The following is a 26,627-nucleotide window of genomic DNA, read 5'->3' on the forward strand; positions in this document are numbered from 1 at the left end:
AAATATCACATCCTAGATCTACAGTAATGAATGGAATTATTTAATTAATTAATTAATTAATTAATTAAATATTCTTATTAAACATTTTGGTCTTTACATAGTTGAATGTGCTGACAACAAATTCACACAAAAATTATCAACTTAGATCCAATTTATTAACCCATGCAGGTCTGGATTTGGAGTCACACTCAAAATTAAAGTGGAAAAAGACACCACTTGTTGTCTATTCCATTTGCTCAACAGCATGTGAAATTGATTGTCAATCTGTGTTGCTTCCAAAGTGGACAGTTTGAATAACGGCGCAGCAGTTTGGACTGAGTGTGTTTGTTTTTTTTTAGCAGTGTCCATCCATCCATTTCCTAAACCGCTTCATCCTCATTAGGGTCGCGTGGGCATGCTGGAGCCTATCCCAGCTGAGTTCGGGCGACAGGCGGGGTACACCCCGGACAGGTCGCCAGCCAATCGCAGGGCACATATAGACAAACAACCATTCACACTCACATTCATACCTATGGACAATTTAGAGTCGCCAATTAACCTCACCTGCATGTGTACATACATATATATGTATATATATATATATATATATATACTGCTCAAAAAAATTAGAGGAACACTTCAAAAACACATCAGATCTAAACTGGGGGAAAAATGATCTTGAATATCTTTCCTGATAATAAGTGGGTGATGTATTAGTAACAAAATGATGCCACATAAATTGATAGAAATGAAAATGATCACCCTATAGAGGGGGGAAATCAAAGACACCCCAAAAATGAAAGTGAAAAAATGCTGCAGCACACTGGTCCATTTTGCTAAAATGTCATTGTAGCAACTCAAAATGATTCTCAGTAGTTTGTGTGGCCCCCACGTGCTTGTACGCATGCCTGACAACGTCGGGGCATGCTCCTAATGAGACTACGGATGGTGTCCTGGGTGATCTCCTCCCAGATCTGGACCAGGGCATCAATGAGCTCCTGGACATCTGAGGAGCAACCTGGCGGCTCCGGATGGACCTAAACATAATGTCCCAGAGGTGTTCTATTGGGTTTAGGTCAGGTGAACGTGGGGGCCAGTCATTGGTATCAATTCCTTCATCCTCCAGGAACTACCTGCATACACTAGCCACATGAGGTTGGGCATTGTCGTGGACCAGGAGGAACCCAGGTCCCACTGCACCAGCATAGGCTCTGACAATGGGTCCAAGGATTTCATCCCGATACCTAATAGCAGTCAGGGTGCCATTATCTAACCTGTAGAGGTCTGTGCGTCCTTCCAGGGATATGCCTCCCCAGACCATCACTGACCCACCACCAAACCGGTCATGCTGAATGATGTTGCAGGCAGCATAACGTTCTCCACGGCATCTCCAGACCCTTTCACGTCTGTCGCATGTGCTCAGGTTGAACTTGCTCTCATCAGAGAAGAGCACAGGGCACCAGTGGTGTAGTTGCCAATTCTGGTGGTCTATGGCAAATGCCAATCGAGCTCTACGGTGCTGGGCAGTGAGCACAGGGCCCACTACAGGACGTCGGGCCCTTAGGCCACCCTCATGGAGCCTGTTTCTGATTGTTTGGTCAGAAACATTCACACCAGTGGCCTGCTGGAGGTCATTTTGTAGGGCTCTGGCAGTGCTCATCCTGTTCCTCCTTGCACAAAGGAGCAGATACCGATCCTGCTGAGGGTTGAAGGACCTTCTACGGCCCTGTCCAGCTCTCCTGGAGTAACTACCTGTCTCCTGGAATCTCCTCCATGCATCCAGGTACCGCAGTGATGCCCTGGTCCAGATCTGGGTCCCCCAGGACACCATCCGTAGTCTCATTAGGAGCATGCCCCGACGTTGTCAGGCATGCGTACAAGCACGTGGGGGCCACACACACTACTGAGAATCATTTTGAGTTGCTACAGTGACATTTTAGCCAAATGGACCAGTCTGCTGCATCATTTTTTCACATCCAAACCTACATGGCTCTGTGTGAAAAAGTGATTGCCCCCCACGTTGCCCGCCGCCAAAAAAGAAAGTAATTGAGATCAGTCAGTCTAGAAAAGGTTATAAAGACATTTCTAAAGCTTTGGGACTCCAGCAAACCACAGTGAGAGCCATTATCCACAAATGGTGAAAACATGGAACAGTGGTGAACCTTCCCGGAGTGGCCGGCCAACCAAAATTATCCCAAGAGCGCAAGATCCCCAAGATCTTTGGGAAAATACTCTGTTGTCTGACAAGACAAAAGATGAACTTTTTGGAAGGTGTGTGTCCCATTACATCTGGCGTAAAAGTAATGGCACATATCAGAAAAAGAACATCATACCAACAGTAAAATATGGTGGTGGTAGTGTGATGGTCTGGGGCTGTTTTGCTGCTTCAGGACCTGGAAGACTTGCTGTGGTAAATGGAACCATGAATTCTGCTGTCTACCAAAAAATCCTGAAGGAGAATGTCCGGCCATCTGTTTGTGACCAACAAGCTGAAACCAACTTGGGTTCTGCAGCAGGACAATGATCCAAAACACACCAGCAAGTCCACCTCTGAATGGCTGGAAAAAAAACAAAACAAAGACTTTGGAGTGGCCTAGTCAAAGTCCTGACCTGAATCCTATTGAGATGCTGTGGCATGACCTTAAAAAGGCGCTTCATGCTGGAAAACCCTCCAATGTGGCTGAATTACAACAATTCTGCAAAGATGAGTGGGCCAAAATTATTCCACAGCGCTGTAAGAGACTTATTACAAGTTATCACAAACGCTTGATTGCAGTTGTTGCTGCTGAGGGTGGCCCAGCCAGTTATTAGGTGTAGGGTGCAATCACTTTCACGCAATCATTGCAAAACCTTTGTCTTCAAGTGTTCTTTGCAGCTGTTTTTCAGGTAACCCATTCCCTTTGAGAATTGCATCATATTAATCTTTGTTCTTCCTTTTTGCGTCATTTGTAGAGTTAAAAGCCAAGTTGTGTCATCAGGGTTGAAAATGGGCCAGACGTTTGACTAAAGTGGGGCACAGTGATTTAAAAAAAGCACGCCCATTTGCTGTAGGACTGGATGAAAAAGAGGATGATTGTGCCCGTGAGATCCGTTCCTTCTTTTTAAAGTGCTTCCCTATGACATGTTGTTGTGCTGCAAAGCAGGATTACAACATTAGCGCTGTCCAGAAGGCGATGAAACGGAAAAACAAGTTTGATCTTTACACCCGAACGCATGATGAAAAATTGTTGTTTTTGGAGATACACAATGAGGAACATGTCTCCCATTGTGGATCACTTCCTGCCATCAGGTGGGAGCCTTGTCTGAAACGATGACTCCTGATTGGCTGAGGAAGTAGATCAGCTCATAATGAAGGAAATAGTCCCCTGACACGCAGCACCAGAAACAAATGAGCTTCAAGCAGCTAAGAGAATGTTCCAGATCCATGCCATAACATGTTTTTTGGGGGCACTGATCAAAGTGAAACGCAATAAATGACCTTAAAATGACACCAGAGTGGTCACATTGTAGGTGTAAAAGTGGGAAACTCATCCTAGTAAGTCTCATTTGGCCAACGTCCTCGCTAAATAGAACTGGTGAGGGAGAGGAAGAGTGCAGAGGTAGAAACTAGGGCAGTGTTATCAGGTCCCCCTTCTTCTTTTTTTTTTTTGTAAGGACCACCAGGCACAAGGCAGAGGAGGAAAAGGAGCAGAGCAGAGAAGAAGTGTGGAGAAGAACCTCCAAGAAGAAGCCAAAAAGTGTCTTTATAGGCTCACACCTATAGTGCGGCATGTTTGAGGAGCAGGCCACCAAGGTAAAGATCACCTCAGTGGTCATCGTGGTGGGCATGTCGTCCATGCTGGCCGCCGTTGTGACCGACCACTGGGCAGTGCTGAGCCCCCGCGTGGACAAGTTCAACGCCACCTGCGAGGCCGCCCACTTTGGCCTCTGGAGGCTGTGCAAAAAAAGCATCTTCATCGTGGAGGAGGACCCCCAGGGCAAAGGCTGTGGACCCATCAGCTTACCTGGAGGTATGACGACGCCTCACTTAAGAGCACTTTGTTGATGTCTGCTTGGTGAACAATTTTGGGTTACTTCAGTTAGAGCTCTAATTGGATCCAGGACTTTAGAGATCAGTGAGGAAACATCATGATCAAGTCAACAAATATTTCATTAAATGAATGTCTTTTATGGGGCACGGAACAATTGTTCTTAACTTAAGTAGAAATGCACTGGACAGTGGAGTAAATATGAAAAAAGTTACTTAAAAAGTATATATATATATATATATATCAGGGATGTTCCAAGGTTTTATACTGCTGATTCCGATACCGATCATCCATGAGTGAGACCAGCCGATACCGTTCAACCGATCACATGGATTAACTGTAGCTTTTTCAATTTATTTATGTGGTATTGGCCAGGGGCACCGTTAGACAATTCCAAGTGCCCCTGGCAAATAGGTAATTATTAAAAAAATAACTTTTGGGTGGATTGTCTTTTTTTTTTTTTTGCCTTTATTTGTTTGAAACCATTTTTGTACTATTTGACACAAACCCGAATTTGATTTGATGCATGTTTTGGAGTAATACGAATACATGGAAAATAAATTGTTCAATTATTTATTAGAACATAATTTACATAATAAAATAATATAAATAAATCTATTTATTAAATATAAAAATCTGTTCTGCTTAACTTGACAGAGTGTCAAGGTTGCAGGGTCTCCGACTTTCATCACTATTTGAGATATCAACTGTTTGTGTTTTATTTATGACTGGCAATATTTAAATTGTGCACTACTTTATTTACCAAGCAGATCTCCACTCAATTGTCATTATATGAAGGGTATAAAGTCCGAATTCAACAGTTGTAATAAAAAACTACTGAGAGTTGAAGCAAATATTCTTTCACCCTTAGGTGAACTACTCAGCGATACAGCACCACAATCACAAGGCTGAACACACTGTGCCCATGTGTTTATGTGCATTAAACAACCACACACAAATAGTGTTTTTCAGGACAAGACATAATTAGTAGAATGACAACAAGAGAGCAAAATTGTTCAGCGACACTTGAAAAAGTACGTACCCCATGAACGTGATTTCCACTTGTAGCTTTCCCGTGGGACAAAAACGAGCTTCAAACTAACCGCGTTGCTTGTTTGTTTTAAAAACCAAATGTCACTGTGGTAAAACGGCACATTTGGAGTCTGAAGACGAGAAGCTCGGTGGATAACTCTAGCTAGCGAGCTAGCTAGCTGCCGCCACTGACCGCTAGGCAAGGCGTGTAAAGAAGGATACAAGATAAGTCGAGCCGCAATATGTTTGATAATGGGGTGATCGAACACGTTGCCATGGATTGGCGTATCCTGTGTCAAGCTGTCAAACTGAATCAATCGCACACCGATTGTTTTTTGTGATCGGCTTTGAATGGCCTTTTTTTGGCATGTGCCAATCACATGTTTTTTATGGAAATCGGCCGATATCGATTGGAGCATCTCCAATATATATATTATTTTAAATATATTTTTATATACAAAGTTAAGCCCAAAATGATTACTATCTTGGCCTAACTCTGAGTTAAAGTGTTTTTTCAATTTATCGTGGTACTGTATATACATATTAGGGGTGCTCCGATCAATCGGCCGGTTTCCGTGGAAAAGCACGGTATCGGCATATCCCGATACTTGCTTTTAAACGCCGATCCCCTTCGCCGATCAGGTCCGCCTCCATTGTAGCAGCCAGCCTATAGCGACCGTCTCCCGCCCACTTTCCCTTCCATTCCCTTTCCTTGCCATGTGGGACTTCCTGTCATTGTGAGAGTGGTATAAGTTTTACACCCTGTAAGACACGCCTTAAAACTCTTTAGCTTGGTGCGACATTTGGGGGACGGGCACTTGGCAGGGTGTGGTGCGTTTTCGCGGTTCGCGATGTGATCGTCGGTCGGGCGGCGGCTAATTAGCCAAAACGCCGGACACACGCCGTGATAGCCCGAACAGTGGTTGGATTCGTCTGACTGGGTGGCCAGCCGTCGGTGGCGGTGGAGGAAACCGGGTTTGTTCTGCTGGACCGCCATCAAGCTGCTCTTGCATCCAAAGTCTCCTTAAAGAAGGCGTCTGATCCGCTAAGTTTCAAAAGGGATCTGAAAAAGTGCCTGTATCGGCCGATTTCACTCATGGATGATTGGTATCGGCAGCATAAAAACCTGATCGCAGCATCCCTAATACATATTCATTATAGTTTATATATACTATAGTCATATCAATCCATATTTATTTATTACAATCATTTTTATTTGTTGAATGGCTGTCCTTTAGCTAGAAATGACATAATTGGCAAAAGGCAAGTTGTGTTAAGAGAGATTAATATAAAAAAAAAAAAAACAACAAAAATGGTACATTTTTAAAATGTAAATAATAAAATAATTAGAAAATAATGTTACTTCTGTTTAACAAATAAAAACTCTAATAATAATAATAAAATCAAATTTTAGGAATTCAAAAAGTTGTGAAAGTTTAAAAACAAGCACACAATAATAGCCTAATAAAGATGGAAAGCTCAATATTTAAGGTTCAAGGTGTCAAACTAGTTTATCTAGTCCAATTATTCCCAGCTAGGGATTTAAAATTTGTACATTTGCAGATTTCACTTCTTTTTTGGTCAAATAAAATATGACTAGTACACAACTTTTTCATGCAACATCAAGACAAAAAGTGGAGACAAAGTAACTCCGTCTTTTTTTCGGAGAGTCTGGTAATCACTTGCCTGGCATTCAGCTAGGTCCTTGCGGCAGAAATAGACAAGAAAGTAGGTTGCAAACCAAAGCTCCTAAACATAAGTACAAGCATCATTTTATCCTGTCTTGTGTTACTCTGCTTCCTCTATCTCCATCTGTGTGTGTGTGTGTGTGTGTGTGTGTGTGGAGGGGGGCGACTTGTTTTACTGCTCTCCCTCCAGAAGACACATGCCAACACATATGTTGGCAATGAAACACTCAACACAACAAATGCTCTTCTGTTTGGACCAGTCGCCGTTATCTTTTTTCCTTTTTTTTAAATAAGCAAAGAACCACCAACAACTTTGGATATTCAACGTCAAGATTTAAGCTGATGTTTGACAATGAAGGTCTCATTTTCAACCTAGTTCTGGTTACTCTAGGAGTCACAAAACACACTTTTGTGCCTTCCAAAGAGCAGCTAGCCTCTGGCTGTGTGTACGTGCCCACAGCCTCATTGTGGAGATTTCAGTCTGACTCCCATCGACTTAGCCCGGGGGTTCTTGCACCTCCACATCAGGACAGGCTTTAATAAAGTGTGGCTTAGAGCTCCATCTCACCAGTTAAAAGTCCACCTGGGAGACTCCACAGGGTGGATGAAAAGAATTGAGGAGTGGTTACGTGGGTGGATACAGGCAGGGATTCTTCCGATGATGAGGAAGGAAGATCTGTTACACCTGTCCAAAGGGGGCTTTTGCAGAGTATCGTACGTGCAGATTGAAGGGCTCTAGATCGCCTTGTTGGATAATTATGGAGCTAGGATTTGCTGTCAAAGCACCTGCATGGTTTGCGTCAAAGAACCATCATAGAAAGAGCTGTCAGAAAAGGACAGGAGCTTGGACAGTACAATAAAGTCATAATACTAGAAAGGAAAAGGTAGTTTTTTTTCAACTTTAATTATACAAGAATAAAGTCAAACTGTATGCCGTACAGGAAAAGCTGTATTATTGTGAGAAAACAATTAGCATTTTAAAAGAAGCTGAAAAAAATACAATGGAGTTGGAATTATAAAGAGTGGGTCCGTCAACATTCACAAAGACACGCTAACCACTGCTGCACACTCGCTACATTTCGCTACATCGCAGTTCAAACACTCCCTCACTCTATCGTGTTTTTTCAAAGACGAATTAATTAATAAATGATCGCTGTTTCGTGGTTGATTATGGCCTATTATTAGTCAAAAAATATTGAAAGACAAGTCATATGTAGTATTCCGGTCACTAGCCTGCACAGTGTGGTGTAAACAAAGGATAATAGGAGTGTAGGGGTGTTATTTCACGTCTACAGCGCTCTACTGATGTTAAAAACTGTACTTACGTCATAAACAGGTTTTCTATGCTCTAACTACAAAAATATTCCATTTATTAATATTAAATCCTACTTTGCGGAAATTGATTTATCGTCATAGGATCTGGAGCCTATTAACAACGATAAACGAGGGACGACTGTATCTTCCACATAATGTTGATGGTAAATTCGGTTAGGATGGATGGATTAACCACACTTTTGACGCAATAGAAAACACTTTTTCTTGTCTGCTGTGGGACAGTAGCATGCAAAAATGTACCAACCCTCTTCTGATGTACGTAGCTGTGGCCAATTACATCCAATGTGATTGATGACTGATGCATTGAATAGCTAATAACATTGTGAAAACATAGACATTCCGGATGATAGGCGGGCTTTTGTCATGAAAGCAATGACGTCTTGCATAAGGGAGACAAGTGAAATGTAGACGGGGCAGGGACCGTTTGTCGATGTTGCATCAATGTTGCAACTTTGAAGTCTTTATTTTCCAAACAATCATGACAAACCCGTCTTGAAAGACAAGATACAGTGTCGGGAAGCCATGGAGTTAGTGGAGACCAAGTGTGACCAATACCCGTTTTCAGAGTTGAACCAAAAAATCCGGCACCAGCTCAGCACCCGTGTGGAAGCATGACAATGAAAAAAAGCAAAGGTTTGAAAACCTACTCTGAACCATCTCCGAACAAGCCACAGTGGAAAAGGCGTATGTGTGAGTAGGTTTGCAGAGCTTTTGTTTTCCATTATCATGTTTACACAGGGGTGCTGAACTGGAGCGCTTTTTTTTTTTTTTTTTACTCCAACTCTTTATTCAAAAGCTTGAGCGCTGAATCGTTTGCATAATGAAGTGGGGGAGGTGTTACCTCAAGTAAATACCCGTGTTGCCTCCATTTCAACTCAACTTCAGTGGAAATATGACAGCCAGAGCAGATTTGACTTTAGTCAGCAAATGCCGGAATTTTAACGTCATATTATGCAAACGTCTGAAAATATTTTACACTGCCAACGGCAGCATCCGTCAAACAATGCAGTGAAAGATGTGGAGGATTGTTAAAATTAAAATTCGTTCGCACATTTCTTACGAGCGAGTGTGTTTTGCTCACTCCACACACACTACAAATACAAACATATGTCACCATGGATAACAAACTTATCACAACTATAACTTTTACTTTATGTTTATTCCTTTAATACCCACTTGTATTACATTTAGATTAGGTTTTTTTTAATTTATGCTTATTTTTGGCATAAAGTCGTACATTGGTGGTGAAGAGAAGTATTTTATTTTGTACAGCAGGAAGTACCGTGTAGAAGATGAGAGAAAAACAGATGTACATCTATAAGCCGCACACGTCCACGCAACATTATGCAATCTGCGTTCAAAAGAGTAATACATTTGCATCACAAAACAAAAAGGCCTCTCAGTTGCTCTGCGTTATTTCCTCTCCGTTCATATCACCACTAAGTCTCCATCCGCGCACGTAAACACTGTGAAACACACACACAACAATGGACAGGCGAAAGCACGTAGTGATACGAGCGGCGAGGAAATAACGGCGAGCAACTGAGAGGACTGACTTTTTTGTTATCAACGGTTTTGTGATGCAAACGTATTACTCTTTTGAACGCATATTGTTTAAGCTCTTTACTTAAGTGACGCCAGCAACTAACGGGAACTACGTTCCTCCTCACCGAAATCCGACCAGAACTCTGCTCACGGAACAAAGTGGGGGGTAAGTCACACTGCTGATGGGGATGTCATACAACTTCATGTCAAAAAATCCAAACTATCCCTTTAAGGTGATGTCGTGTAAGGTAATGTCATTACTGCCGCCTAATGACCAGAATACTACATAATACTTGTATTTCACAAAGTTTCAACTAATAATAGATTATAGTCTACCACATAACGATATCGAATCGTGATATTGCGAGGGACGACTGCACACAGTCAATCTAGCAGTGTCAATATGCCAGAAAAGTAGTTCCTCTGTGTTATCTCCCACAATACCAATGTTGTTACATCGTGGTTAATATGCAGGTTGCAGCATGTAAACGGTGCATTGTTGGCAGGTTTTGGATGTTTTTTTAGAGGGCTGTAAAGGCAAAACAGATGAATCCAATTACATCCATTCTTAGTGAAAAGCTGCCAGCACATCTAGAACTCACAGAAAGGGGAAAGATGTGTGTTCTTGTCTCACACAGGGATGTTGAATGGCAAAATTCCAAAATAAAGTGCAGTTTTCCTTTAAGAGGAAAAACATATAATAACAGTCTGGAGATTGGGAAGACCTGGGTTCGATTCTCCTTTGGGCATTTCTGTGTGGAGTTTGCATGTCCTCCCCTTGCGTGCGTGGGTTTTCTCCGGGTACTCCGGTTTCCTCCCACATTCCAAAAACATGCATGTTAGCTTAATTGGAGACTCTAAATTGTCCATAGGTATGAATGTGAGTGTGAATGGTTGTTTGTCTATATGTGCCCTGCCATTGGCTGGCGACCAGTCCAGGGTGTACCCCGCCTGTCGCCCAAAGTCAGCTGAAAAGAGGAGAAGCGGCATAGAAAATGGATGGATGAATGGAAAAACATATAATGTTAAGACAAAATAAACCCATGATTCCATTTTCTATGGCGGGGAGGAAACCGGAGTACCCGGAGAAAACCCACGCACGCACATGGAGAACATGCAAACTCCACACTGAAATGCCCAACGGAGAACCGAAGCTGGTCTTCCTGATATCCTGAGTGTGACTGTGTGGCCAACAGGCTAACCACTCGACCACCGTGCGGCCCACAAAATAAACCTTTTGAGATAAAGACATCATTTTATAAGGAAAAAACACATAATACTACAAGAAAAGCAAACAATCTTATCCAAGTAAAGTTGTAATGTTACAAGAAAAAAAGCGCGATTTGATTGACAATCAAATTCAGTGCATTTGTGATTTCGAAGAATAAAATTGTAAGTGCAGAATACAAACTGTAGAATGACGAGAGAAAGGAAATCATAATTTTATGTGCATAAAATACTAATGTTACCAAAAATGTCCTGATTTGACAAGAAAACAGTTGGACTACTACAAGAAATAAAGTAATTTGTGAGCAAAATGTTCTGATATTACAATAAAAGAATTCTTAATTTGATGAGAAGGGCAAAGCTTTTTATCAGTCACATCCTTTTGAGAAAAAGCATTATCTGGGAAGAAAAACCTTCAGTGCTGTTCAGCTAAAACTGCTACTACGGCAACATCTAACTAGTGTTGTTTAATAGCCTGTCATGGCTCCTCACGTTAGTGGCTACCTGGAGTAAGCTGCAACTTGCCAGCAATCAGGACGTTGCTCACAGACAAGAGCGATTGTTGCATTTATGAACCGCCTTGTAACGAGCTTTGATGAAGACACTGAAACAAATTTGAAGGACATTTGAATGCATCATTGACCTTGCAGTCTGACTAATAGAGACATTTAGTTCCGGGGGAGTGATTCAAAAGGTAAAGGTGTCATTTTCGTCATGCCTGTCCCCATCTGTCCACCTGTCATTCAGTGTTTTTTTTAAGCAATAGCAGCTTCTTCTTTCTAAATAGATCTTGTTTTCTCCGCTGCAGGTGATGATGCTGTTTCTTTTTCTAGCAGCGCAGAATGACCGCCTAATTCTGGGTCAATGTGAATAGCATGGCTGGTGCTGCTGGTTATTTAAATGGATATTGCATGAAGCTCTCTGATAAAAAAAAAAAAAAAAGTAGGACGGAGCGGAGCCTTTGTCATACCCTGTGGGTGCATGCTGTGCAACGCAGGGCCTACAAAACTCAAACTGTGATGTATTGCATTTATATGTACCTGTATAGATATGGACAATATTATGTGAATGACTTTTTGGACTTTCTTACGTGTTCGAATGCAGGACGGACTGTCAGCAGCTCCATAAATGTCATGAACTATTCAGCAGCCTCATCGGTGCAACTTCAAACACAATAGAATGGTGCAAGAGAGAGTGAATTGGACTTGTGTGTGACATTTCAAGTCAGTCAGACTTGTTCTGCAAGGGGGTTTGGCCGAGCAAATATTTTCGGACTTAATAGCAGCGCAAAGGTTTTTTTGTACAAGGCTTTGAGCTGGACTTATGTGAGACGTTTCAAGTCACGCAGCTTTTTAGCTAAGAGGGGTTAAATGACAGCGCAACACAGGACTATCGCATGGTCTACAGCAGGGGTGTCCACATTTTTTCCACATATTGATAATCAAATGATGCTAAGGGGCCCCTAATATATTTTTATACATTTTTTTATTCTGTAAAAAGGCTAAAAACTTTACAGTCATGGAAAAAATGATTAGACCGCCCTTGTTTCTTCAGTTTATTGATCCATTTGAATGCCTGGCACAACTAAAGGCACATTTGGCCAAATATAACGATGATAGCTAATATCGTTTCATTTAAGAGCTGATGTCTAGCAACTTCCATGGTTTTCTTGATAATAACTACAATCACTTAAGTTCTTACATGAATAGCTATAGCATTTTACTGCCAAAAAAATTGAACTCTTATGAGCTATTTTTGTTGTCATTGTTATATTTGTCCAAACAAAGGTACCTTTAGTTGTACCAAGCGTTAAAATGAACAAGAAACCGAAGAAAAAAGGCTGGTCTAATCATTTTTTCAATGAGTGTATTTAAAGACAAAGCTTTGTTTTATTATTAGTTATTAGTATCAACATTTCAGCTTCTTTTCTTTACATTTTGCCTTTTTGCTCTACTTTCCCCACTTTTGCTGGTTATTTTTGGTTTTTATTTCGACAACGTGCCAATGAAAAACAAGCTGGAGGCCTCACTTTGGACACGACTAGTTTTTTTTTGTAGAGCACATTAAGTTGGACTTGCGTGAGAAATTTCAAGTCTATGTGAATTCTGCCGACGTGCTTGGCCAATGAAACTTAATGACTCTTTTGGCTTAAAAAACGGAACACCCAACCTGGCAAAATTCCATGGTTTAAAAAAGACTTAGAGGTCACTGAACTAGATTTGTGTGGAGTTTCAAGTGTTTATCAGAATTATTTGGTGAGCGGAGCAGCCTATTCAATATTTTACTGCCATTTTTCAATGTAGAGCATCTTAAACAAATAGTTCGTATTTTTTTACATGAAGTTGTATGACATCCCCATCAGCACCCCCACATACCCCCCACATTTCGGTGATCCAGTTAGTTATTTGGGTTACTTAAGTAAAGAGTAAAGTAAAGAGTTGCGTTCAAAAGAGTAAAAAAAAAATAAATCCGACCTCACAAAACCCTCAGCTGTGGTGAAGATACAACTGCCGTGACGTCGCAGCCATCTTGTTTACATATGTGTTCCACAGCGGATGAAGATGGGAGGGTCGCAGCCATTTTCATCACGTGGGACCAAGCGGGGGTGGGGGGGGGGGTCGGTAAGTCACTGTTGATGTACTACACTGCTTATGGGGATGTCATAACTTCCATTCATCCATCCATTTTTGATACCGCTTCTCCTCATTTGGGTCACGGGAGCATGCTGGAGCCTAACCCAGCTGACTTCGGGCGACAGGCGGGGGTACACCCTGGACTGGTCGCCAGCCAATCGCAGGGCACATATAGACAAACAATCATTCACACTCACATTCATACCTATGGACAATTTAGAGTCACCAATTAACCTAACATGCATGTTTTTGGAATGTGGGAGGAAATCGGAGTACTCGGAGAAAACCCAAGCGCACACGGGGAGAACATGCAAACGCCACACAGAAATGCCCAAGGGAGAATCGAACCCAGATCTTCCCGATCTCCAGACTGTTACTGTGTTGGCCAACATTCTAACCACCAGACCACCGTGCGGCCCCTGTCATACAACTTCTTGTCAAAAAATCCAAACTATCCCTTTAAGATGGACTAGTGGGAGAAATTTCGAGTCACATACGGAGAACACATGCCGAGAGTCCTTTTAATATGCCTTAAAGGAAAACAGACAAAAAGAGGCAGCTCGTTAATGCACCGAATGGGACAGACACACCTATTCCGCCTACAAAGACTAATAAAACGCCTACAAAAACCTCCAACAAAGTTTTATGGCTTTATATACATGTAGTAACAGGTACATTCATGATAACATGTAATACTTACAGTATTTTGCCGTACTTTGGTTGTTTTAAGCATTCCCGGAACTTCCTTCCTGGGCGCATTGATTTCACATAGCAACATAGCAACGAACGCTACACCTAGCGTTAGCTTTTCCAAATTCAAAAACAAAAACACAGCCGCAGTGGCCGCAGCTCCAATATGTAGCTTTACCTTCTTGGTAGTGGTCTGAGGCATTGTGAGTGCGGCTCTGACGCACTGCAGGCGAATGTGTGGTGAAGCTAGTCGCTAGCCGGCTAGTAGCTAGCCAGTGTGGTGTGGCCAGGTGTCAATACGACAGTAACGTAGTTCTTCGGCGTAACAATGTTAATAATAATAATAATAACAATGTTGCTGTAGCTTGGTTAATATGCACGTCCATTATATGTAAATGGAGCCCTGTTAGCGCTTTTTGGAGTTTTTTCCAGAAGGCTTTATCGGCGGATTAGGTGCTTCCCATTACGTGCATTCTTAGCTACGTCTTTTTAGGTGATTTTATATCTTTAGAACGCACAGAAAAGAGAAAGACATATGTGTTCATGTCTCACATAAGGATTTGTGGACGATGGGCAAAATTACAAAAAAAGTGCAGTTTTCCCTTAACATGTGGGTAAATAGATTGGACCAGCCAGGACCAGCAGCAGCAGCCTGTTGCTAGGTAACCTCTTTAGTGATTCTTTCTCATCCTGAGTAACAAACAGCCCCTCTGTTGCCTGGTGCGCATATATACACTACCTCATACAGTATGTGCTCACACACACATATTGTCCATTGGTGTGGACAGAAAGAGCTTTATGGGTTTAATCTCAGGGAGAAAGGATGGTGAAAAGCGGGGACATTCGTTTGGCCTTTACATTCCCCTCCACCCCCTCTCAGCTCGGCTGCCCTTCGAGACAGCAAAGAGATTTTCAGCAACGTCCATGAATGTTACAATACATACAGTGCTGTGCAAAATCTCACGCCGCCATTAAATGTGTTGTTTCAGCAAGGTTATGATGACCAAAGACACGGGATTTGTTTTTATTTATTAGAATGCGGTGAAGGGGTATTGGTGCTGCAAAAAAAATTCAAAAGAATAATGTCATAACATTAGAAGACAAAAAGTTGCTTTGTGAGAATGAGGTTGAAATACAAGAAGACTTAATTTTACAAGAATAAAGTCCAAAATTTACCAGAGTGAGAACAAAATATAATTCTATTTTAATAAAGGTTCAGATTTAAGAGAAAAAAACAACAATTTTACAAGAATAATCTCATAAATAATGAGGTACAAAGTAATAATTATCATAATATCAAATAAAATAATATAAAATAATACAGGCCATAGTACTACAATAAAAACTTCAATGTAATTTTATTTGTAATGACACACGTTACAAAATAATTAGGGGCGTCTTAGAATAGTCTCGTAGTCTAATCATATGAAAATGTCATGTGATCATGATTGTACCATTCTGACTACATGGGGTTACCCACGGCTACATTCTTAGATAGAATATCTTTGTTTTTGTTATAAATAGCCTATTTTGATACAAATTCAGCCTCATTTGTGTTATTAAAATGCCGTGTGTCTTTAACAGTAGACCTATACTTAGGCAAGATGGCGCATACACACAGCAAACCCAGCGTCTCATCCAGATTTGCAGTTTTGTAGTATTATTTTGCTTGTATCGGGTCTGGTTTAACATCTTACACTCGACAAGACCTTTTGAATATTGGATTTTGGAGCCCTGACGTTTTTATCACCGATCTTCGACCTGTCTCCGAGAGCACCACAGTACCGGAGTCTACACACACCACCCGACCGGGCGAAGGTGCTCGCAAGCAGCGTAGAGAATGTAAACAAAAGGTGAGGAAGGCTCGGAGGAATACAAGCTAAGCTCAAGCTAACGCCACACAAACTCTCCTTACCGAGCACTTCCCTCACTTACATGCGATCTTTAGTGGATAAAATGGACAAGTTACGACTCCACAGTAAGAGACTTTTGGACTGCAGCGTCATAATTTTCACCCAGACATGTCTAAACAACGGAGTAGAGGATAATGACATTAGCGAGCCAACCACCACACACTTTAGGCTGTTAGACCAGAAGAGTTGAAACCGGCAAGGCCAAAGGCCGAGGACTATGCCTCTACTGTACGTGCTTTCTACTGCTTCCTGCTTTCTGTGTCACGGAATAAATTTGCACACCTACCATGTTTATTTGTTTATCTGAGTGCTTTAGACTTTTTCTTTGAAGCGGAAAAAGTCACAAGTGAGATCTGTTTATTTGTACGGCTGGCTGTTAGTAGTGCTCTTTAAAAAAACAACAACAATATTCGACTATGGACAAAATCTAACCAATTAGATTCGACTATGAAAATCCTTAGTCGAAGACAGCCCTGATGAGAATACATTTAGAATATGCATTTAGAATTATACAGTCGTCCCTGGGCCGCGCATGTTAGCATGTTGGCCACACAGTCAGGAGATCGGGAAGATCTGGGTTCGAATCTCCGTTGGCCGTTGGGCAGTTTGCATGTCCTCCCCGTGCGTGTGTGGGTTTTCTCCGGGTACTCCAGTTTCCTCCCACATTCCACTCTAAATTGTCCATGTGAATGGTTGTTTGTCTATATGTGACCCCGCCTCTCACCCGAAGTCAGCTGGGATAGGCTCCAGCGTACCCGTGAGGATAAGCGGCATAGAAGATGGATGAATGGATGGACAGTCGTCCCTTGCCACATTTCGGTTCAAATTTCGCAGCTTCACTCTACCACAGTTTTTAAAAATATATTAATTAAATCATGCTGTTTTGTGGTTGAATTTGTCCTATTTTCATCAAGACATATGCATATTGATGCCGATTTTATGTATTTTTTGCCTGTATTAAGCATTTTCAAGCATAAAAATGGCTAAATGAACTTAAATACACATACAGTATGTAGTATTCTACACTTGCCACTAGGTGTCAGCAATGTTACTGTAATGTTCGGTGAGACACAAACGCCAGACATGATTGCCGCAATAATGGGCTTTTGTTGCAGGTTTGAATGATCTCACAACAGGCATAATTATAAAAACACCAGCTACTGTTGCTGCAGTAATCCACGCCAAGCTAAAACTCAACTCTGAACCCCTGACGTCACTTCCTGTCCGCCTGCCACTCACCTCCCCTGAGGGGACCACATTTATAGTAACACACACGAGCTCGAGTCTTATTTATGTCTTAAATGGCTTATTTAAGTAACCTACTATACCTATGTCAAGGAGAAAACCTTTCCACCAGGAAATGTATTTGAAGTAACCTTACCTACTATAGTGGGTAAGGTCACTATAGGAGCGTTATTTAATGCCTCGGGGGCTCTAATAATGTTAGAAACCCTATATAGAAGGTCGTAAACACATTTTCTATGCTTTAACTATGAATATATTCCATTTAGAAATGAGGAATCATATTTCACTTATCACGGTTGCGTCTGGAACTAATCAACCGCGATAACCGAGGGAAGGCTGTTCTTTTGCAGTTTCATGAGAATGTAATGTTAGAAGGAACATCGAAATGTAATGAGAATAATGTTGAAAAATCAACAGAATAAAGTCCCACATTTCCCCCCCCAAAAGGTTGAAAGACTTTGATGATGAAGTTGTGATATTAACTAATAAAATCGTAATTATATGACAAAAAACTATTATTATCAAATCTCATAATCAAAAAAAAATCTTCACATTACAAGGGAGAAAGTTGGACATTTATGACAGTAAAGTTCAAATATTAAGATTCTATGTTTATGAAGACAAAAATCCTAATTTAATGAGGAAAAGTTTGTTTTTTTAAAGTAAAACTAAGTAATTCAAATGAGAACGCTCAAGGAACATGAAAACCTTGAACGTGGAATGCATCTGCAATGAGAGTGCACGCTTTTAACTTCTGGTTATACTGTATGTCTCTTTCCTTCTTCTTCTGCAGCAAAAAACTGCTCCTACTTCAAACACTTTACATCAGGAGAAGAAGCTGAAGTTTTTGAAGTGAAGACCCAGAAGGGTAGGTATAGCCTCACTGCACTCGGGCTCTAATACAGTAGGAGCCTATATCTGCAAATACAAGCATGGAGTTCCCCACCTCTGTGGTTGCATCCAATATATTTTTCTGCTCTGGCTAGACTTTCGGTCCCTGTTTAATCTATATTTCCGAGTGCCTGCTGCTTTTGCACAACGGTGCCTCATCACTGCAGTCCGTGAGATAGGAAACAACATGCGAAAGGGACACAAATCAAACACCACAGAGTGTACGTGGTTACTTCCACAGTAGGAGCGTTAGAACCACCAAACAGGATCATTTTCGAGCACACAGCTGGAGCTTTCCACAGAGAGGCAGAAAGTGGCCACATTGTTCTTGGCTGTCTGTTGTTGCTGTTGCACTGAGCCGGCAGCATCTTATCTATCATGCAAATGGAATTATCCATTGCCACTTTGTACAAATTGTTTTGTGCGAGAGGCTAATTTAAAGGCTAATTATGTGTGTCATAACTCAATTATGTAAGCCATGTTGCGTTGCGTCTCCCTCTGTTTTTTGTGCCCACACTCCCTAATCATTAAGTCTGTGCTTCTTTGTCAGAGTACAACATCTCTGCGGCGGCCATCGCCATTTTCAGTCTGTTCTTCATGATCTTGGGAACCCTCTGTGTCATCTTCTCCTTCGGGAAGGGGCGGGACTATCTGCTGCGTCCTGCTGGGATGTTCTTTGCCTTTGCAGGTGATCATTATGTGCACTCTTATTTTTTTTTAATGCTAAATAATCTAAATGGGAGCTACTCAACTTATTTATCTTGCATATAGGTCTTTGTATCATCATCTCTGTAGAAGTTATGCGACAGTCCGTCAAGCGTATGATTGACAGCGATGAGACCATCTGGATTGAGTACTACTACTCATGGTCCTTCACCTGCGCCTGCGCCTCCTTCACTCTCCTCATCCTCAGCGGAGTGGCACTCCTCCTTATCTCTATGCCCCACATGCCCAGAAACCCCTGGGAGACCTGCATGGATGCTGAGCCTGACACCTTAGATTAGCATTACACCTGCACAACGAGGCTCACGGCATGCAAGTTGCATGATTCCACATGTTCTCATGAAAAGTTAGTAGGAAATTTTTCAACCAAAAAAAATTAGGCACAAAAAAGAGCAATACAGGGATGCCCAGCACATTCAAAACATCTTCAACATTGCATATTGCGATGAATAATTTTGGACCACTCTACCGTAACGTTTGGGAATAAATGTTGATTATACAAATTTTACAAAAATAACAGTTGCAATATTACAAGAAAATCTATTAAATTTTTAGGATATTCATAATATTAGAAGAAAACAGTTACATTGTATATGAATCAAATCATAATTTGCGAGAATAATTTTTTAATCTTATATTTGTCATATGTAGCCTATTATGAGTAGCAAAGTCATAATATGAGAAAACAATTTTTATTTAATTTTATAGAAAAAGATGTTATATTGCAAGAATGACGTTAGAATTATAGTAACTGTTTATTATATTTGATACATTTTATTCATAAATGCATTTAATTTTCAATTAATTTAACTAAATTAAAATTACGACAATAAAGTCATATTATTATTATAAAAAAATCATAATTATAATAGTATTACAAGAGTTAAAATGTAATTTTATAGTAAAAGGTTTTTACAAGACAATTTTTGAAAACGGGAATGAACCTGTATTGCTGCGAGAAAAAAGATACAGTCGGGCTATAATGAAAACATTTTCTGATTCTGATTTTATTATTAAAAAAAGTCTTAAAATAATGACAATAGAATACAATCACAAAGTTAAGACTTCAGAAAAAAACAGTAATAAAATTCAGATAATTACAATGTCATTTTATGCAACAAAGTTGTTATTGTAATTAGTGGTGTAAAAACAAAGCATTAATTACAATTAATTAATTAGTCATATTTAGTGTGTTTTTTTACCGTGTTAATCTAATTTTTCATCTCTAAATTTACTGTTTCTGTATGTGAGTTATCTTTTAAAAAAGGTTTTTTTATGCATTGGGCTTCTTGAGCTTGAGCTGTTGGAAATGGAAAACAATGGACATTGATTGGCTGTCATTGTGTTTGGGCTTGTTTAGCATCAACTGATTGTAGTTGGGAGGGCAAGGTGAGTAGCGGAGCGGGGGCATGAAAATGGAGGCGCATTTGAGAGTTGTCGGTCCAATGAATGAGAAATTTACATTTCAAAAACACCCCAGCTGATCAAGGTACAGTGATATGCCTTATTTGGACGGAGCTCGCTTCCCACCAAAGCAGTTCAAGTTTAGACTACCACATCAACGCAAAGCACCCAGTCGCAAGTGCAGCCACAGCTGACATTAGCAATTTAGGGAACCATGGCAAAAATTTCGCCATACTCAATTTGAAGAGTACACCCTGCATACAAACAAGTCTGCGATGGACAGGCTGACGAATGCTCTTGCCAAGTGGATAGCGATGAACTGCAGGCTGATAAACATAGTGGAAGACGAGGTGCTAACAGGTGTTGCAAACTGTATACAACGACTCGTCAGAACTACAGTGACAGCCAAAATCAGCAAGATGTACTCCGGCGAACGGAAATACAAAAACTTAAGATTTTGGTGAAGGATTCGCCCAACTGTGTTGCTGTAACAGAAGATCATTGGGTGGACCTCATCTGGTTCAATACTTGTATTCCTCAGAAAAGTGTTCTTACTGTTTCTTGGTGTGTTAACTTCAGCGCTTTATTGCTTGATGTTTTATTTTTATTTTCTAATTATTTGTAGATTGACAAAAGAACACGGCAATGTTGCTCCCTGGCGTTCGAAACGAAAGGGACTACAACTAAGTCATAATATTATGAGAACAAAATATATAATCTAATCAAGTGATGAGGAAATAATATTACATAGTATTATTGTTCCGCCACCATATAAAGAGACTCAGCAACATTGTAGGCTCCACTAAAGCAGCTAACGACACTAAACACTTTAAAAGAGTAAAGCCGTGAATTGTTGTGATAGGCCACTGCCACTGCAGCCTTTTCTCTTCTCTAAAGACTTTCTCCAATCAATAAAAGGCATTGATGGGCGACAGAGAGAGAGAGAGAAAGAGAGAGACGGAGAGAGAGAGAGACTGATACTGGCTGATACTTCTTCTTCGCCGTTGATTTCAGATCGGTATCCAACACCCCTGGTGACTTTAATCCCAAATCCCCGATCGATAATATTGGCCTTATCGTTTGCAGATCCTCCACCTTATACTTTACATGTTTCCTGAATGCAACACCATGCAAAAGCTGTTTTTATGTAATACACAATTAAAATTCACAGAACAGCGCTGATATATGTACATTATAATATATAATAACAGTATCGTAAACATTGAAAGAATGCCCAGCGGGATACATTGTGGACCATGCATTTCTCGTTTAGGTCTTTTTTAGAGCTGAAGTTGCAAAGGGAAGTACGGCACAGTTTATGGTTTTATTAATGATTGTCTTCGACTGTAAAATTGTACATACAATTTTTAATAATTTTCTGTTCTATATACTGTTGCTTAGGCCTACATTGCCCTTCATTCCTGTTATAGCTACACTATACAAAAAGCATCACAATTCAAGTTCTTTCATATAGCAATTATTATGACTTTTATTATGTGGTTTACATTTTTCTTTCACATTGGGGTGTTTACAGTTCCCTTATACATTATTTTGAAATCAGTGACTTATTCACTCATAAGCAGTTAATGTGTGTTTAGTAATCAACACAATAAATGTATGCGTTTCATTTCATATCATTTCCAAACGTCCATGAATACTGCATTGAGCTGGATATGAACCCGTATTGCAATTCAAATAGTCACATTTGAAAAAACTAATAGAGGTTACGGGATAACAATGACACTTTTGGAGGTTTTTAGTGCACAGAACATCCGCTTGTTTTCGAACAATAACTTTCAATTTGCATATTTATTTAAATGTTGTTGTTTTTTTACTTAAGATATTCTTTTATCTTATGCAAAAAAAGGCTGCATTTCTTGAAAACATTTACCTTGTTGATTTGTTTTTTTGACGATAACTTTCAATTTGCATATTTATTTTAATGGGTTTTTTTGCACTTAAGATATTATTTTATCTTATGCAAAAAAAATAGCTGCAGTTTTTGAAAACAATTACCTCGTTGATTTGTTTTTTTGATGATAACTTTCAATTTGCATATTTATTTTAATGTTTTTTTTTGCACTTAAGATATTATTTTATCTTATGCAAAAAAAATAGCTGCAGTTTTTGAAAACAATTACCTTGTTGATTTGTTTTTTTGACGATAACTTTCAATTTGCATATTTATTTAAATGTTGTTTTTTTTACTTAAGATATTCTTTTATCTTATGCAAAAAAGGCTGCATTTCTTGAAAACAATTACCTTGTTGATTTGTTTTTTTGACGATAACTTTCAATTTGCATATTTATTTTAATGGGTTTTTTTTGCACTTAAGATATTATTTTATCTTATGCAAAAAAAATAGCTGCAGTTTTTGAAAACAATTACCTTGTTGATTTGTTTTTTTGACGATAACTTTCAATTTGCATATTTATTTTAATGTTTTTTTTTGCACTTAAGATATTATTTTATCTTATGCAAAAAAAATAGCTGCAGTTTTTGAAAACAATTACCTTGTTGATTTGTTTTTTTGACGATAACTTTCAATTTGCATATTTATTTAAATGTTGTTTTTTTACTTAAGATATTCTTTTATCTTATGCAAAAAAAGGCTGCATTTCTTGAAAGCATTTACCTTGTTGATTTGTTTTTTGATGATAACTTTCAATTTGCATATTTATTTTAATGTTTTTTTTTGCACTTAAGATATTATTTTATCTTATGCAAAAAAATAGCTGCAGTTTTTGAAAACATTTACCTTGTTGATTTGGTTTTTTTTGACAATAACTTTCAATTTGCATATTTTGTTAATTTTTTTTTTTTACTTAAGATTTTCATTGATTTTCTTGAAAAAATAGCTGCTTTGAAAATGTGTAAACCATTACCTTGATTTGTATATTTGTTTGAACTACTTCTAAATGTATTTCTTTATATGATTTAGCTTTTTTTTAACACACTATCAGTGATCCCCCCCTCAAAGGTTAAAAATGCTCTTAAATGTATGTATGGATCCATGTTTGACACTCAGCTTTAAGTGTTTTTTCTTCATATATGTTTATATTAAATCCTGTGTTGTGTATGTACACCCAACACAGAAGAATAGAATTTTCTGCGGTTTCTTTAATAAACACATGTAAGAAATCTTTGGGTCATTGCACACGCATTTCTGTCAAGGAGAAAACCTTTCCACCAGGAAATGTATTTGAAGTAAGAAGAAGAAAACAAATTCTCGGGAGAGTTCACACAGAGCTACCAGCTCTTGAGGAGAGGAGGTAATATATGCGAGAAGCACGCTCAATCTTTCATGAGACCTTTATCATTGGAGTGATGCAGCCCAGCTTGTATTTACTCACTGTCACTTTTCACTCCTGGAATTCCCACATGCTGCAGCCCCATATACCGGTTCCTATGTGGGAATCAGCACGCTTGGTCATTTCCAGATGAAGATAGCATGCATGACAAGGTTTCAGAAGCAGATGTGAAAGTTGTACATCAACATGATTCAAGCCGGTGAAGCTTTAGAAAGCCGAAAAAAAAACAATCCCAATTATCTGCATCGCACAACCGCACGGGGCTTCATGCTGTCACATTTGTAGGTGTTCCGCTTGTGGGAAAGGTCAGGAAAATGTTGGTGAGATTGCTTTCTAGTGTAATTGCTTTATGGAGGAAACGCAGCACCGGCACACTAATTCATTAAAAAATGCAAAAGCTGCACCGACATAGCAAAATTTGATAAAAACTGTTTTTTAAACCAAGCCCCTTTATTATTATTTAGCCAATTTAAATAAATAGATAAAACTAAATAAATTAACAGCAAAGTTGATTTCTTATAAATGGATGAAACACAAATAGTATGTGCCTTCTTTTAATGTTAATAACCTACTTACTGTTTTTACTACCTTTGGGACTCATTGGCTGGGTCATGTTTTTAAAATAATATTAATTTATTAATTATTTAAATTGGATTTTGCAACTCATTCATTTGGATGGATTTAAAAACAATATATATGTATTTATTTATTTTAAAAAATATATTATTTTGCTGTTGTTTTAGTGAAACAAATAGGGCTTTCAAATGATTGAAAATTATAATCAGATTAATCACGGTTTTAAGACTAATTAATCATAATTAATCACTGTTAGCAACTACAGTATGTCTGAAATATGCCCATTTTTACTGTGTTTAATGAACAGAAAAAGAAATGAGAGGACAGGATTATATATATTTGTATTAACAGCTCCAAATAAACTGAATATGTCAATCAAGCTAGAAGAGAAGTCTAAAAAATCTATTTGTCTAACACTAGTCTCTTTAATAGTAGTAGAACATTTGAATCACACTTTAAACCGTGTTGTTATGAACGATGAGGGGTTGCATTCAAAGACAACAAGCAATTTAAGGTAAATTTACTTGATTTCAGTGTATTTTCCAGCATACTTAAGTGTAGCAAATTGTACATCCGAACTACGAGTTACAAAGTGAGTGATAAGAATATCCACTTCATCCATCCATTTTCTATGCCGCTTCTCATTCCCGCTTCTCTTCTATCTCAGCTGACTTCGGGCGACAGGCAATGGCCTGGTTGCCAGCATGTTTTTGGAATGTGGGAGGAACGCGGAGTACCCGGAGAAAACCCACGCAAGCAAACTCCACACAGAAAATGCCCAACGGAGATTCAAACTCAGATCTTCCCGATCGTGACTGTGTGGCCAACATGCTAACCACTAGACCACTGTGCGGTCCTATCCACTTCATGTTTTTCTTTATCTTCCTGTTTACACACACATCCACACACACAATATGAAGCCATTTTTGTGATGTTCAGAGTGTCCCTGAATGCAACATGTTGAGGAGCAAGACTCGACTTGTCACATCATCGAAAGGAGAACACCAACAAGTCACCAGTGAGTCATGAGTCCTTTGCTGACCTCTGACTGAGTGCTGTCATACCTGTTACTCCTCTCCAAACAGAGGTCAAGTCGACATGCATTTTCCATCCATCTGAGCCCCCCAGAGAGTGTGGGAACTGCAGCTAAAAGGTTGGGAAAAAATCCCAAGGTTCTTGCTGGTCTTGTAGAAATCAGTGTGAAATTTGGAGTTTGCGCTGTCATAGGAAAGTTTCTTGAACTTTTGCCACCTTGGTTTTCCTTCGTGGGTTAATCTTAGTCTTCAGTATGTTATCAGATAAGAAAAAAATCCCCAATAAAAACACGGGCTGCTGTTTCAGCCGTAACACATGCCAAACGAGAACTCACCTCTGAACCACCGACGTCACTTCCTGTCCATCCCGCCACTCAGTTGCCCTAGGGAACACAACAACACACACAAGCATGAGTCTTATTTATGTCTTAAATGGCTTATTTTCTGTTATCATGTCTACTGTATTTTGTAATACAAGTGTAAATGTGTTTCAGTGGCAGATTACTATCACTGTCCTGCTCCACTGAAAGACTGAGGAGATCATTCTTCCCCACGCCATGGGACTTTTTAACAGAACAGAGAAGGGGCGATAAAAACACACACAGGACTGGACTGAATGTATTATGTATTATTACACTACAAATTTGAAATGATCTGTTCCATATTTATTTATTTGTTTTTCTTTATTTTTCTTATCTGTCTTGTCTGGAAATGTGCATTTGTAATACATTTGCATTACAAAAATGCAAGTCTGACCTCACAAAACGCTCGGCATGATATATTTGTCTCTCGCCGTTTCGCCTGTGCAGTCATGTGTATGTGATGAAGACACTCGCGTTATGCCACTCTTCTTCCGCGACGGAGCGCCGCGGCCATTTTGTTTATGTATGTGTTCCACAGCGGAAGAAGATGCGAGCTTTTTGTGAGGTCAGATTTTTTTGTGAAGGTATTTTTGTGATGCAAATGTATTCCTTTGTAAAATGCATATCGTTGAGAGAAGCCAAACTCTTTACTTAAATATCCCCAGCAACTAAGCGGATCTTCGTTCTTCATCACCAAAATCCGACCACAACTGGACTTTGGAGACCAAGTGGGGGGTAAGTGGCTGTTGCTGGACTACACTGCTCATGGGGATGTCACACAACTTCATGCCAAAAAATCCCAACTCTCCCTTTAAGTGTGTGAATGAGGGTTTCCCAATCCTTTTCCACTCAAGACCATAAAATACATCATATATTGTCATAATCCTGGCATTTTAATTGTCTGCTGTGTGTCGCAGTGCACCGCTGGTCCTGCAGATGCGGAGGCACCGGTGCACACCTGTGAACAGTTAGTCATCACACCTTCTTAAGTCAGTGCCAGATTGTTTCTT

The 26,627-nt window shown here is 39.7% G+C and overlaps 1 protein-coding gene across 2 annotated transcripts; it reads left to right on the forward strand.

The window, feature by feature from the left end:
- The first annotated feature begins 3,282 nt into the window (after positions 1 to 3,282).
- On the forward strand, positions 3,283 to 22,378 carry cacng1b (calcium channel, voltage-dependent, gamma subunit 1b). Of its 2 annotated transcripts, none has more exons than XM_054759675.1 (4): positions 3,283 to 3,989; positions 18,109 to 18,183; positions 18,757 to 18,894; positions 18,978 to 22,378. In XM_054759675.1, the coding sequence occupies exons 1-4, from the start codon at positions 3,749 to 3,751 to the stop codon at positions 19,208 to 19,210; spliced, it is 687 nt and encodes a 228-aa protein (XP_054615650.1). In that variant the 5' UTR covers positions 3,283 to 3,748; the 3' UTR covers positions 19,211 to 22,378. The 2 variants fall into 2 exon arrangements, with proteins under 2 accessions (XP_054615650.1, XP_054615651.1); XM_054759676.1 differs by having other exon boundaries at positions 19,002 to 22,378.
- The last annotated feature ends 4,249 nt before the right edge of the window (positions 22,379 to 26,627 follow it).

Source organism: Dunckerocampus dactyliophorus, chromosome 18, assembly GCF_027744805.1.
Source record: "Dunckerocampus dactyliophorus isolate RoL2022-P2 chromosome 18, RoL_Ddac_1.1, whole genome shotgun sequence".
Taxonomy (NCBI): domain Eukaryota; kingdom Metazoa; phylum Chordata; class Actinopteri; order Syngnathiformes; family Syngnathidae; genus Dunckerocampus; species Dunckerocampus dactyliophorus.

What these genes read in the sequence shown, in the direction of transcription:
- cacng1b (XM_054759675.1), top strand. Translation starts at nt 3,749, where the DNA reads ATGTTTGAGGAGCAGGCCACCAAGGTAAAGATCACCTCAGTGGTCATC. An exon ending in ACCCATCAGCTTACCTGGAG is followed by an intron (nt 3,990 to 18,108) that starts GTATGACGACGC and finishes CTTCTTCTGCAG; the next exon opens with CAAAAAACTGCTCCTACTTC. An exon ending in GATGTTCTTTGCCTTTGCAG is followed by an intron (nt 18,895 to 18,977) that starts GTGATCATTATG and finishes TCTTGCATATAG; the next exon opens with GTCTTTGTATCATCATCTCT.